Source organism: Mustela lutreola, chromosome 17, assembly GCF_030435805.1.
Source record: "Mustela lutreola isolate mMusLut2 chromosome 17, mMusLut2.pri, whole genome shotgun sequence".
NCBI lineage: Eukaryota > Metazoa > Chordata > Mammalia > Carnivora > Mustelidae > Mustela > Mustela lutreola.
In genome coordinates this window covers 37404327-37418904 of record NC_081306.1, presented here as the reverse complement: position 1 = coordinate 37418904, position 14578 = coordinate 37404327, and the positions used below count along the sequence as shown (strand labels likewise).

Sequence of the window (14578 nt, the reverse complement as noted above, 5' to 3'; positions counted from 1 at the left end):
GCTGCTTCTCGTCCCCATTTCCCAGAGCCAGGACATCTGCCTCTGGGCTCACGACAAGGAAAACAAGGCCCAAGGAGGCCCCTGGCTCTCCCATAGATACATGGCCAGAACCAGAACCAGGGGCCCAGGCTTGAGCTCCAGGCCACACCATGATCAACACTGTCACTCCCTCCCTAAGAGGGAGACACACCTTGTCCCTGGCTCTTTGGGACCTGGACTCCAACGCAAGCTGTTCCCAGTGTGTCAGCAACGTGTCCTAGCAAGAGAACAGGACGTGCGGTGAGGCACGACTGTTCCAGAAAGACCAAGGGACACATGGTTCTAGAACATGAGGGCCACCAGAGCGTCCCTTAGTGAGGGATGGCATGGCATCTGACCAGATGGCCGTAGACACAGCAAAACTCTCACCCGAGCAGCAGCAGGTCTCTAGGCGTGGCTTGGAGACACCCCTGAAGACCGAGACCCCTGCAGGAGGTATGTGGGGGCAAAACCAGACTCAGACACGACCTGCCTTTTCCAGGTCTGACATTCACACCAAGGATGCAGCAGCTATGGGCAGGCTGCCGGTGCCGAGGCCGGAGCCGTGACACCAGCAACAGCACCACATGGAAAGTGGGCGGGACACGAAGTCGAGAGCCCAGCTAGCCCCTCTCTACGGGGATCTCCCCGAAACCCTCCCCCAAGGACTCTCTGTACACCACACCGAGGACGAGAACATCTGAGGACTTTCTCTCCTTCTGACTCTAGTTCAAGTCCTAAAACTTCATAAATGAAGTTTAGAAAAACAAAGTTCAAGTCCTGCTGTGCACAGGTGAAAGTGCTGTCTGTATCTTTAGAGCAACCATACCTGTGCTGCTTCTCGAGAAAGCTCCCGAGACCCAGAGCGGCAGACTGAACAAGTGATTCGTACAGCAGGGACTCTCCAGTCCAGGAGAGAACTCTCCGGAGATTTAAGGTGTTGGGTCCCTTGATGCACTTAAAATAGTTTCAAAATCTCCAAGCCCTGCAGTTTTCCAGAGATCTACTGGGCACTGTCCAAGACTTGGAACGCCTGTGTCCCCCTCCTGCTTCTCACACAGACGGCCAGAGCAGGGGGACCCCGGGGCTTGGTGGGGGGTGGGGGGGGCACTTACCTGATGGTGCCGGTTGGGGACGGGACGGGGCTGACCAAGCTGCGGAGATCCGGCTCCGGAATGTGAATCTTCAGAGGGGATATCTGCGGGTAGAGGGGCCGGAGGGGAGACGCTGGGGCCTCCTCCGGCCGGTACAGCGACGTGAACTGGATCTTTATGGCTGTGCTGGGGAATCGGAAAGTGCACCTGCAACAAGGAGAGTGCGTGTCAGCGCAGGGAGACAGGGGTACGGCCACCAGGCGGCCGCAGAATGTTCTGGTTCACCTGATGGTGGGGTCGCCTGACGTCCCAGAACCCCAGCATCACTCTGGGTTCGTGGAGTGAAGCCAAAGTCTGATCTGGGACACTTGCGGACACCAATACGGGTTTTTCATTTCCTGCACACGTGCAGATAGAGGTAGGAACCCGGCAGGGCCCCAGGAGAGGCTCAGACATGCTGCCACCTCCTGTCCACTGGGGTGGCTGCAGGGGTACCTGAGCGGGACTCACGAGCTCGCAGAGAACGCTCGTTGGGAAGCTGAACCACCATGGTCGCCGCTCAGCAGCGAGCATAAATACAGGCTGCGCCGCCAGAAGCTCTGGAGCGGGACCACGGGGTGGTACCACCCTAGCCAGGCCGGCGGGCACCCGGCAGAGGAACGGCCCATGACTCCTCGCGCCACCCGCTCTCAGCTCTGGGCCTCTGCTGGCGGGCGGCCGCACACACCCAGCCACACCCTGCGCGCGCCACACCAAACCAAGGTCACCTACCCTCCAAGAAACGTCTGCGTAAAATCTGGACGTTAAGTATACAGCACACCTGACTTCCAGACGCACAAGTCATCAACAGGTTGCTAACTGCAACTTTAGTTACAAACAGAAATGCAAACCCAAATGAGAGCAGAGAGGACAGTCCTGCCTGTATCAGCTGCTCAGAAAAAGCTCTTTGTAAGACAAGGGGGGTGTGGGGGCGCCTGGGTGGCTCAGTGGGTTGAAGCCTCTGCCTTTGGCTCAGGTCATGATCCCGGTGTCCTGGGATCGAGCCCCGCATCGGGCTCTCTGCTCAGCGGGGAGCCTGTTTCCCTCTCTCTCTGCCTGCCTCTCTGCCTACTTGTGATTTGTCTGTCAAGTAAATAAATAAAATCTTTATAAAAAAAAAAAAAGACAAGGGGGGTGTGGCTGGGGGACGGAGGGGACGTGTGTCCACTCCCACCATCAGTGCGCTCCCCACCATTCCCAAAAGGTGTTCAGAGCATGCCGGGTGTTCAAACAGGCTGCGTGCCCGCTCCTGCCTGTGTTAACTCAGCAGCATGATTTACGCGGCAGGGACACCTCCACACTCTGGGGGACACAGCATTCACCCTCTTCATTTGAATTTTCCTCTTCGTCAAATTGTTTTTAAAAAACCTGACTTAAGAGCAGGTCAAAATAGGTTCTGGGCCCACGAGAGGCAGTGAACGTCTACAGTGGGCAAGCTTTCCCCTAGGGAAGCCCCTGCTCCTGGAATGACTCAGCAGCACACGCTGGCGTCTGCTCCAACAGCCGGGCCGCCCGAACCTCCCAGGGGAAGTCAGTAACTCAAACTGGCTCGACTGGCCAGTACTCATTCTTCCAGAGATGCCCAAGCACGGGGACTGGCCATCTCTGCAAAGGCAGGGAGCAAAGCACCAGGCCGCTGTCTGACCCACGGGCACCAGCTTTGTATTTCCAAACCCAGAACCACAACAAAGAGATTCTGACACCATTTCAGTTCTGGGAGATGCGGTCCAAACACCAGCACATCAGGGCAGGGGTGGGGTGTCCGCCCTGTCGTGTCCACATCACCCCCCGGCCTCTGTTCTGTGTAAGGCCACCTGCGGCCATCCAAACACATTCTGCAATTTTCCTCTTGTAAGCCATGGTTAAAGGACGTTCGATGTTGCTTCCACTTTCCTTTGTTTTCCCACAACCCAACAGAAACCTCCTCCGTTAGTATTTTGGCTAGAAAGTTACATCACACACTTGCCTACGATGCTCTCTGAGGCCTCCGGACTCTCCAGACCTGGAGGGCAAGGAGCCAACATCCGTCCCAGCTCACGCCCGAGGACGGCTGCCGTTCCCGAACCAGAGGAGGAAAGAAAGAATTTGCAACGGGGAATCTGGCTGAAGGCTCCACGCACACGCATACCTGTGCACACACACACACACACACACACGTGCGCGCACACGTGAACACACCTAACCACGCACGCAGCCCTGTGCCACAGTGTCATACATAGAATTAAGAACGACGAACATTTAAAGGCAGTGATTCCGTCCTTAACCATTTGTCTCTTCCTTTGGCAGCTGCGAATGGACACAATAAACTCCACCCCGCTACCTGCCAGGAGGGCCCGGCATTGTGCCCGCCGTGCTGTGAAAGCCCCCGCACGAGGGTGCACTCACAGCACCCCCTACCATCATCAGGGCAACCAGAAAGAGGATGTGGCTTCTGGCCTATGACAGGTCACAAGGCAGAGTGGAACGTCAGGAAACAGGGCTGTGGGTGAAGACAGGAGTTGCCACAGGATCCTGGGAATTGGGGTGGGGAAGCCAGGCTCCAGGCAGCCCGGCCGGCCCAGGGCTGCATCGCTCCCAGACCCCAGGGCAATTCTTGGGAAGTGAGCTAAGTGCCCAGGGAGGGCTTCTGAGCCCCCCACGAAGGCGAGGTGTCAGGATGGGAACTGAGAATCAGGGACACAGCCTGTAGGAAGGCAGGGGCTGTGAACCGCTCCTGAGTTCAGTGCCCCAACCTCCGTGGTTCCGTTCTTAGCTAACAAAAGGGGAGGCTCTGAACACACGAAATGACCTCCTAGACACCTTCCAGTTTAAAAAACAAAGATTCCAGGTAATACATGCATACCTGTGGAGTTTTTAGTAAAACAAAACACAACATTTTGTAGGTCAGGGATTTGGGTTAGCAAATTAGTGGCGAAGTCAAACACTGTCTATAACGGATTCAAACACGCAATTTCCTACTGTAAGAGTCATCCCCAATTAAGGTTTAACAATAAACATTTTCTTATTATTTACTGCAACAGCTATTTCAAAAGCAGCTCCTGACCCACTCTTCCAGAAATTACCCCGAGGCAAACTGTTTCCTACCTAGGAGGAGAAACACCAGGAAGCTACTTAATTTTAAACAGACATCTCCCCAGGGTGCTCCCAGGTTCACCAATTACTTCTCTCCCTATAATATTTCCATTCCGGTTTTGGGCCGTGGTTGGTGTTTTAATGACCATGTTTTGCAATTAAAGCTATTCTCTGGGAGGCGCTCCACGTTCGACCTGACCCCAACTGCACACGGTGCCCCGCCGTCAGCCCTGGGGTCGCGGCGACAGAGGAGCGTGTGTGGGCGTGTGTGCATGTGTGCGCGTGTTCCGCCCCAGCTTGCAGCATGTCCCCGAGCAGCATGCGCCCACCCTGGGAGGGACCGTCCTTCCGATCCCCCTGCAGCACGCTGGCCCTCACCTGCAACAGAGAGGAACTGGGTGCTGGTGCAGGGCTGGGGCGGGGGGAGCTGGCTTTCACGGGTGACAGAGAGATGTTCTAAAATCCATGTTGGTGCGAGCTGCAGAACTGTCAACAGAGAGAGAACCACTGAACTGGACAACTTAAGTGGGTTAGTTGTCAGCTCTGCGAATTACATGTCCCTCAGGCTCCTGTGAAAAAATGTCCGTGCCCCACAGCTCCCACGCTCAGGGTCTGCCCGAGGCTTGCGCAGTTCCCGGGGCCATGTGGAGGCCAAAGGCTCCTAGAAATTGGGCCAAACTGCGGCGGCCCTGCAGCCACGCAAAGCTGCCGTCTTCAGCAGCAGGTCAAAGATCATGGCCCAGAGGCTGGTTCTGGCTCTGCTCAGCACGAAGAAGCCTAAGGTTTTCAGGGGTGACTGGGGTGGCCGCTTACTGTTGCTTCCACCTGGTCCTTAAAATGGAACCCCACCCCTGGCCCTACCAGCCGGGACCACTGTGGGACACAAAAGGGCTCCTCTAATCCTTACCGATGCAGATACAAGTACAGGGATCTTCAATCTCGACACGGGAAACAGGCAGAGAGAGAAAGAACTCCATGTGAAACTTTCCAGAAACATTTAAAAAATTAAGGCAACAGAGCGTTCCCCTCTAAAGCTGTAATAGCCCCCCCCCCCCCCCCCGCCTGCAGCTCATCGCACTGCGTCCGGCAGAGCGGATGGGCCTGGGCCCGCACAATGAATGGGGAAGACATCCCGCACTGACTACGGAGCCTGAAATTCTGCACACCAGCCACGCCTCCCCCAACCTTCCCAACAACCCCCAGCGGACGACAGTCCAGGACGAAGGCTGCAGACGGGCATTTGTGTCCTGCTCCCGGGGAAGCCCACCGGACAAGGAACCAGCCAGCAGACCACCCTGGCAGGTGCAGCAGCCGTCCGTGGGAGGACCTAGCTCTTATGTGTAGATGGAAAGCCAGGAAAGAACAGACACTTGGGGAGCATCTCTTACAGGAAGACAGGAACCAAACAATCAGGGGGCGGTCTCAGAGAAACAGATGACCTGGAGCAGAAGGCAGACCTCTTGTCTCCTAAGATAAAGGCACCTGCTGCCTATGGAGTGAGGGCCCCAAAAGTCACCTCCAGGGAAAAACAAGAAACCTGGACAATGAGACGTACAAAGGAAAGAAAACTCGAGAAGGAAGGCTGGATGAGACTGGAAAACGTCTCCTGAAAAGACACAGAAAATTTTGGTGGCTCTGGCCAAGAGGTTCACATCAGAACAAGAGTTCTTCTACAGAGGAATCCTTCTCAGGAAGCTACAGGGAAGAAGGCATGGGATCCCAGGACCAGACCTGTGGCTTTTGTATCAACTTCCTGAACATCAGAGAACCCAGTGTTTGCTACAAGCTGGCTGGGTAAGGGGTCCTCACCCCTGACGAGAGAATCAAGGGCAGCAATCTGTTCACCCTTCCTGGCAGCACGTGACTGCAGGCCTGGTGTGGACAGAGCCTGCCACTGGGACCAGATGTACGGGGATTCTGATGTGGCTTGCAGTGACCCAACGCAATGGGCTGCAGGAGGGGGTGCTATGTCCTCTTCAAGCAGCTGCCATCTGGCTAGGGAACAGGAGCCAGCCTGGCAAGCCTATGGCTTTGGGGAGCCTCAAGGAAGCCCCCACTCATGGGAGACCGGCAGAGAGGGCCCGCACCAGACAACGGTAAACAAAAGACCAGTTTTCAAGAATGACACCTGCCTCCAGGGGTCCCTGCTGTGGTTCCTGCACTAGGTGGGACGGGCTGCTAGGAAGCACATCATCTCCACGGCCCTCTTCTGACGAGGCCAGGGAGGCTGGTAGGCAGAGATCTTTCCAGAATGCAGACCCAGCAATGGCCTTGCAGGGTCATACTTTTGAGAACGTCTGTGACCAGTGAGGGTGGTTCCTGTTCTTCTCTTTTCCCGCGGGGAGTTGGGATTGCTTTCTCCTGCCTTCTACTCGCCTCAGTATTCCACAGAGGGACCACCTGGAACGCCCTGATGAGAGACGCGCTCATCACCGGAGACCCTGCATTTTACGGGGTCCAGTCACCGAGTGGGACTTGGGCAGCTTCCTCTGATGACGGGAAGGAGTGTTTTTATTTTGGAAGAAGGGACACGTGTGTGGCCAAAAGGCAGACTATGGCTACTTTGCTGGACACACATCCTCCTGCTCCAACAGTGAACAGCTACGCACGCAGCCGTCTGCCTAAACAAAACGCTTCTCTGCCTCTACTGCACCAAGAGACTGTGCTGGTCAATGAGATGTTAACACTCATGCCCTCAGGCGGAACAGAGTATCTTCTTCACCTCTTCCTCTTCCCAATGGCCAAAGTGTGAGTGTGACGGCAGGAGCTGCAGCAGCCACCGTGGGCCATAAAACGGATACAGGGTAACACAACGATGTAATAGAAAAAAGCTGGGAACTGCTCTATCAGCTTACGTTAAGACTGTTACATCCAGAAAAAAAAGATCAACTTTGCCCTTGTTACTCCGACCTTGGTTACAAAAACCAAAACTATAACCTAACTGTAAACAGCCAAAGAGCTCCCTACAGCAAAGAACTGCTGAACAGACTACGGTATGTGGTTAGGGGCAAACATTCTTGGAAGGATACATCTCATCACTGTGCATCAGCCTGCTCTCCTCATCAAGAAGCACTGGGTAACTACAGAGCACAGCGCACAGGGTTCTTCGGGCTGTAAACGGGAACAGAAAGCGAAGTGACTAGAAGCACACACAGCACCCAGCATACCACACACTAACCACTGCCCCATGGACAAGTGTGATGGTGACAGATCAAATGCAGAGACCAGAGGGCTTAGAGTCATGGTGAATGGTGTGGGATCTGGAGCTGACCAGGCCGGGCTGGAGAACGGGCTGTGGGGACAGTGTGGGGGGACCTGGAAGTCTCCGAGCCCAGATGCAGCGAGGACCCCAAGCGCGAGGCCTGGCACACAGCAAGTGGCCAACAGCACGCCGGTGTTCTCATGAGCAGAGAGAGCGAGGAAGAAGGACGAAAGAGCCTTGGATTGGGGGGGCCTTCCAGGACCCCCCCGTCTCCTATCCAAATATTATTTTGACATTGTTACCGGGTCCTTTAATTAACGAAACAGTCAGGTGCCTGGGTGGCTCAGTGGGTTAAGCCACTGCCTTCGGCTCAGGTCATGATCTCCGTGTCCTGGGATCGAGTCCCGCATGGGGCTCTCTGCTCAGCAGGGAGCCTGCTTCCCTCCCACCCTGCCTGCCTTTCTGTCTACTTGTGATCTCTCTGTCAAATAAATAAATAAAATCTTAAAAAAAAAAAGAAGAAGTAATGAAACAGTCAAGAATTGGAGAACAAATACTTGATAACGAGTCCTTTGGATTTTGCAAGACATGACAGGTCTTCCAGAAAACTTGTGGAGAATTAATCCTGGCCCAGATCTGCCCTTGTGTCCGGATCTAGGGGGAGGAACGTGGCAACATGGCCAGGACTCTAGGTCTGAAGGCAAGGCCAGGAGGCCCACGGAACAGGACTCCACAGACCACCCGCAGGGCCCCTCTAGTCCGGGGGGGCTCTAGCCCTGTGTTCCAGGGGGAGGCCAGGAGGCAGCTATCCTCAACGCAGCCCACAGCGGCTCCCACATACCTACGTCTGCAGTTAGAAAGCGAGAGGGCCGGAAGCTCGGACTTCTGTAAGAACTTGGGAGGAAAATAAGACTGTCCAGGACAAGGTTTTTAAAAACTTACATATCCAATCCCCAAATCAAGGGATTCTGACAATCTTATTTTTTTTTTAAGCCTAAAAGATCGAATTTTACTAACAATTTCATACACTTTGCTAGAACAGCCAAAACTGCAGGAGGCAGGCTGCAGCCACGGGGGCTCGTCAGGCTGTGAGGACAACCTCACCATGAAGCTGGGGGCCATCGGTGGAGGGGTGCACAACACAGGTAGACCAACAGGGCAGGAATCAAAATACAAGCTCGAACCAGGAAGAGCAAAAGGAAGCGGACTGTCGTGGTGCTTTCCGCACGCTCAGCTCTGGTCAGTGCAGCAGCTACATGGGCGTGGGAATGAAATACGGCAACTTAAATAATGCTTGTTTAGAAGTTAAATTGGTTTTCTTCTTTGAAGATTTTTATTTATTTATTTGAGAGACAGAGAGAGAGAGAGAACGCGTGTGCACACACAAGGAGGAGAAGGGTTAGAGGGATGGGGGGAAGCAGGCCCCACGCCGAGCAGGGAGTCCGATGTGGGACTTGATCCTAGGACCCTGAGACCATGACCTGAGCCAAAAGCAGATGCTTCTCTGACTGAGCCACCCACGAGCCCCTGCTTTCTTCATTAGGTATTTTTCTATGATCTATTTTCTTAAAAAATAATATAGTTTTACAGTCAGGCCAAAACTACTTTTACAGAAAAAAAAAAAAAAAAAAGAAAGAAGAAGACTGCAGAATACTCCAGCCTCTCTGGTAAACTCCAAAACCTGGTTAGAAATGCAGCCAAAGGCCTGGTCAAAGCCGGGGGTCCTTGGTAAAAATGGAGGTTTAGCCCCCAGCTGAGGATATCCCCGAGCAGAGACAGCGTGGGAGACCCCTGCCCGCAGGGAGCAGCCGTGATGACGTGCCGTCGTCTTCCAGAGGCTGCTAAGGGGGGCCCACTCACAGCAGTCCTGGGCAACCCCTGCAAGAGGCCGCCAAGGAGGCGCCTTGGGGTTCCTGGTCCCTCCAGAATCATTTCACCCCCTTTCTCGGGAGCAAGACTCTGACCAAATCCAGCCACGGGGGGTTCGGGTTCGTTTCTGGGGTGTCCCTCTGAGGACTCCTGCTCGTGTCTGCAGTGTTACTGTGTCCTCTGTGGCGGGGAGAGCCCCAACACCTATGTATTCAAGGGCCAGAGACTCTTCCCCCCAAGAAAGCCTCATTCTCGGGCATGTTCAGGAAACTGCCGAACTCCCTGGAACGCACAGTGACGGGCCTCGCTCGGGGCTTGCGGTCACTGCTGGGGCCGCTCTGCTCTCCTGGCACGCGGCGCACGTGCATGTCAGAGCCCGTGACAAGGTCACCATAACCTATTTTTGGAACTTAAAGTCTATCAATAATAGGTGAGCGCATGGGGCGCCTTCGGCTTGGGTCATGACCTCGGGGTCCTGGGATCAAGCCCCGCATCGGGCTCTCTGCTCAGCAGGGAGCCTGCTTCCCCCTCTCTCTCTGCCTGCCTCTCTGACCACTTGTGATAGCTCTGTCAAATAAATAAATAAAATATTAAAAAAAAAAAAAAGAGGCGAGGGCACAGAAACAGCTTACAGGTGGGAAGAGACAAATTCTTGCTGGAGCACCCACAAGCCGCAGGACGAGGGAGGGGCACAGCTGACCCCTGGCTGCTGCGGAATCACCAGCGACGAAGGACGACCGAGTCACCTCGTAAGGGTATGGACGGTACACCTTCACGGTGTTTAGCAGGGTCAGTGGGCCAGAGAGTCAGAGAACGTTTGGTGGGCGAGGGGAGGGCCATCGCGCCATCACTCTATCGCTCGTGGGGGCCCCGGGAGCCGTGGACTCAGCCGTTCCCATCCATGTCCACGCTTTCTAAAGACAGGCTCAGGTGGAGGTGGCACTGCTGGCAGCGGCCCTGAGCGCCGCCCAGCAGGCAGGAGACACTCTGCCCACAGAGCCCAGGGTCCTTGGGCCAAGCTGCTGGGGTTCATGGCATCACTGAAATGGTGGAGCGGGGAGGCAGTCGGGCAGCGACCTGTAACTGCCTAACAGTCACCTGATCTGGAGACGGGGGCCCACACTGCCCCGTCTGTACATACTTCCTCTCCTTTCCTGGAGCACGGGGCACTCAGGCACGAGAGCAAAGCCACCGGGAGCTCCAGGAAAGAGAAGTCACCACCCAGTTAGTAAAGGTCCCATTTGCTCCCTGCCCCTCCTCAGGTCACAGACCCCCACCCTATGCGGGATGACATCCAGGTGACATGAGGAACTTTGGATGGGTCATGGAGGGCTCTGACAGCCACCGGGACGTGATACTCAAGGAGAGGCATTCCATGCAAGGATAATTTGCAAAACTGCAATAAACTGCAAAATAATTGTAATTTGTAATTTGCAAAATTTAGTCTTTTGCCTAAACCTTAACACGAAATTCAATAATAATGCACTAACAGTTAAAAACTAGCATCTGCTGTTAGTGAGTGTGCCAGGGAACTGTGCACCCAAAGCTCTAAACACAGGCACTAACCCGGACACCCCGTTTCTCCGGACACTGCTCTTACTTCCATATGTGTACTCGGAGGACAGCCCAGAGAAGCTGCTGTGGTATCGTTGCCCTGGGAAACAGAGGGGCCGAAAGGAAAGACTTCGGACAAAGCAGCTGTTGAACTGCACAAGGGGCGGAGAAACAGAAAACAAAGCAGAAATCAGCTCTGCGTGTTTATCTTCTGGATTCTGGAAACTTTTGTCAAAAAGGCCCAAGTTCAATTTTGTTCAACTTGGCAGAGAAAATGCTTTCAGAAGCTGAAGGCAGAGCCCGGGAGGGCCTGCCAGAACGGCGTCCCCACCGCAGCCGCCCAATGGAAGGTCTGTGGCAAGGCTGTCCTTCTACAGGGATGCGCGAGCTTGCCAAGAACAGGAATGTTCCAGGCAAACCACGAGGCCGCCCCCCACACACCTCACACTGCACTCAAGACCTTCCCTTCTGATACACCCCAAGACAGCAGCAAAGCCCGAGAGAGAACCGTCCAACAGAAACCGCAGTTCACGTCCACAAAGAATAAATGGTCCTTACTGGCATTTTTTTTTTTTTTCTTTTTTTAAGGTTCCACTTGTCAAAACACAACAGGGACTGCGTGGGAACGCCCAACAAATCACATCCTTGCTTTATCAAGGCCGAGCTCAGCTTACTTTCCTAATTTGGAAAATGCGACTAGGCACAAAGCGAAACCTGCAGGGAGCCAGCTGGGCCAAGTTGGTGAGGGAGGGGCCGCCAGCGGGCTTGCTCGGCTCTGTTGTCCCCACCCCCCCAACATCTGCGAGCCACGTTGGCGTCCAGCCACTTCCCAAAGAACTGTAAGCCTGCCAGCGGGCCTGGGAAGCTGTCACAGTTGACAGAGATTGAGAACTGTGCACAAACTGTCCAGGCCCGTCCAGGCCCGCTCCTGGTGCACCACGCACCCCCACACCCTGAGCAGGCCTGCAGGGCCCCAGAGCAAAAGGGAAAGTGCTCTCCTGCCCCAGTTCCACCCGGGCTGGGTTTCACTTCAGGCACAGTTGTGGAAACGATCGGACGGGACACTGCGCTGAAACCGTACAGAGCAGCACCGTCTCGCAGATCTACGGAGCTCCTGCTAGCCCTCCTCTGTCCTCAGTGGCAGCAAAAGGGAAACACGGGTGGTGTCCTCTGGGGGTTCGTGTGGGAGGGGAAGCTGAGGGCTGTTACTCTCAAGAGGCAGCCCCTACCTCCCAGCAGCCTTACATGACACGAGGCTGAGTCACAGAAGGAGCTGCACAGGCAAGGCCAGGGAAGGGCGTTCCGTGGGGGCTGCGAGGTGAAGGGGTGCGCCGCGTGGTGGGGTGCGCGGACGGCGGCCCAGGCAGGCTTCTGCTGGAGCAAGGGGAGAAGGTGGGGCACACACCTGAGCACACTTCCTTTATTCCTCCCCCCACTTTTTCCTCCGTGCCCATGTCCCAGCTAACGGACTATTTTCCAGCTATCTCTGCGGTGGGAACTGACCAGTGAAAAGTGAGCAGAACCTCATGGGAAGGCCACAAAGGAAGTCCCCAAAGAGGCGGAGGGACAGCTACCACATGAGCATTAACTGTCCATTAGTTCTTCCTTCATTTCTTGCCTAGGATGAAACTGTGATGGCCGGTGCATCAGCAGCCATCCTGGACAAGAAGTTGACCTTGAAAATAAAAGCCTCTTGCTAAGAATGGTGGGACAGAAAAACAGAAGCAGGCTTGATATTTGCTGAGCCAAGTCAGGCCTCAGTCTGTGATATCACAGTGTGTGACAGAGGCAGCAGAACTACACTGAACACACACACACACACACACACACACACGGCAAGGTGCAAGCCTCTTATCCTTTCCACATCTTGGCTCAAAGAAAACTGCTTGGTTTTAGAAAGGAAAATAAGTCAGGGCTCCCTACTAAAGAAAAAGTTGAATTGCTGTCTGTACAGTGGCTCCCAGAAGGGCAGGCGGAGTTTCCAGAACAGTCCAGTGCACAACAGGGCACTGGGGAGTGGGCCGGGAGCCTGTCTGGCAATGCCGTTATCACTTTAATGCATACAAATTAAAGACCCAAAAGGCCAACGGCCCCAGAAAACCCAAGAAGCAGAAAATGCTGACCATATCGCTTCAGTTTCTTAAAATTTAATGGTGATTACTTTGAAGAGAATGTGCCTGAAGACAGGAGGAGGAAAACACTTCCTGGCTCCTGGAAGAACTCTTCATGCTGCAGCCAGGGCGGTCCTGCCACAGCACCAGGGAAGCACGTCCACAGGGAGCAGGGCGCACGCACGCACGCACGCCGGCCAGGGAGAACAGGCCGGCCGGCACCACACGGCACGGGCTCCTTCTGCGTGTTCAGGAGGCCTCTCACCAGTGACATCACTCAAAGACGGTCCTTGAAAGAAGTCAGCTTAGCACATTCAAAACAAACAAAGCAAAGCAGCCTTGAGACGACAAACGAAGCCCCTGTTTTTAGGCAATGCCAACCAATAGGCTCTCGGGCTACATTTCCTGCCCCTGCGACTCGGGGGAGCAGCACCAATGTCCTGTGGGAAGGGGGCACACTTCCGAGCACCAGATCGCGGACTCCCACAGTGTTAAGGTGGACCCGGTGTGCTCCGCACTTTGACAGACAAAGGATCTGGGCTTGGAGACAGCACATGTCAGTCAGAACCATGAGGCTGAACAAGCCTCTTGTTCGGATGGCAAAGTCGGAGGGTGCCAGCGCCTGCCACCTCTTCTGGGGGTTCTCTAGGGAGACTCTGTGCTCTTGCCCACATGCCTCCAACAGACAGCTCTGCATACAAGGCTCCTGGGCACGATCCGACTTCCTGGGTGCTGGACCCAAACCCAAGGGAGAAAGGGAAGGGGCGGGGACACGGCGGAGGGTCGTGGTGGAGGCCACTCTTGCCCCCCACACAGCTTCACTGCCGGCACATTGTGTTTCCTCAACATTCCTATAGGTGGCGTTTCTTTTTTTTTTTTTTTTTTTTTTTAAAGATTTTATTTATTTATTTGACAGAAGAGAGATCAGAAGCAGGCAGAGAGAGAGGAGGAAGCAGGCTCCCTGCTGAGCAGAGAGCCCGATGTGGGGCTCGATCCCAGGACCCTGCGATCATGACCCGAGCTGAAGGCAGCGGCTTAACCCACTGAGCCACCCAGGTGCCCCTAGGTGGCGTTTCTGAGAGAAAGTCCACTGAGAACCTCCCACAACACGCATGAGAGCGTGCCACCGTGTAACAACTAAGCCCTAGGCTGTCTCTGCGGCAGCCCAGGACACCATGTCTGCCATGCCCAGATCACAGCAGCACCCCCCAGATCACAGCAGCACCCCCACACCCCCCAGATCACAGCAGCACCCCCACTGTCACCAACTGGGGCTCCAGACAGCCTCTGGCCAAGATGTCGTGGGACACCTACCCACAGAACACGCCTGCAGGTAAGGAAATCCTGCCAACACACGTCAGAGCTAAAACGAGAATCCAGGCACCACCAGGGACAGCTTCTATAACAGGAGCGTGTGGACGGTCACCGGAGCAGGGACAATCGGGAAGGCAGCAGGGGAAGGGTACACACCCCCATTTCCTTGACTACTTGGTCAGGGCAGGACATGACCCCCACCTTGCCGCAGGCCTCCCTTCAGCAAGGTCCCCACGGATGGGGGGGGACCTCCCCCGGGGCGCAGGGCAGCCACGTGTCCTGCGGGACATGGGCTGCACTGAAAT

The 14578-nt window shown here is 55.0% G+C and overlaps 1 protein-coding gene across 1 annotated transcript in view; it reads right to left on the bottom strand.

Moving 5' to 3' along the window:
• Positions 1 to 14578, bottom strand: part of FOXK1 (forkhead box K1) — a 57074-nt gene that overhangs the window by 13528 nt on the left and 28968 nt on the right. The window contains exon 2 of the mRNA XM_059155369.1: positions 1134 to 1319. Within this exon, the coding sequence (XP_059011352.1) occupies positions 1134 to 1319 (186 nt within the window). The remainder of the gene's footprint in view (positions 1 to 1133; positions 1320 to 14578) is intronic.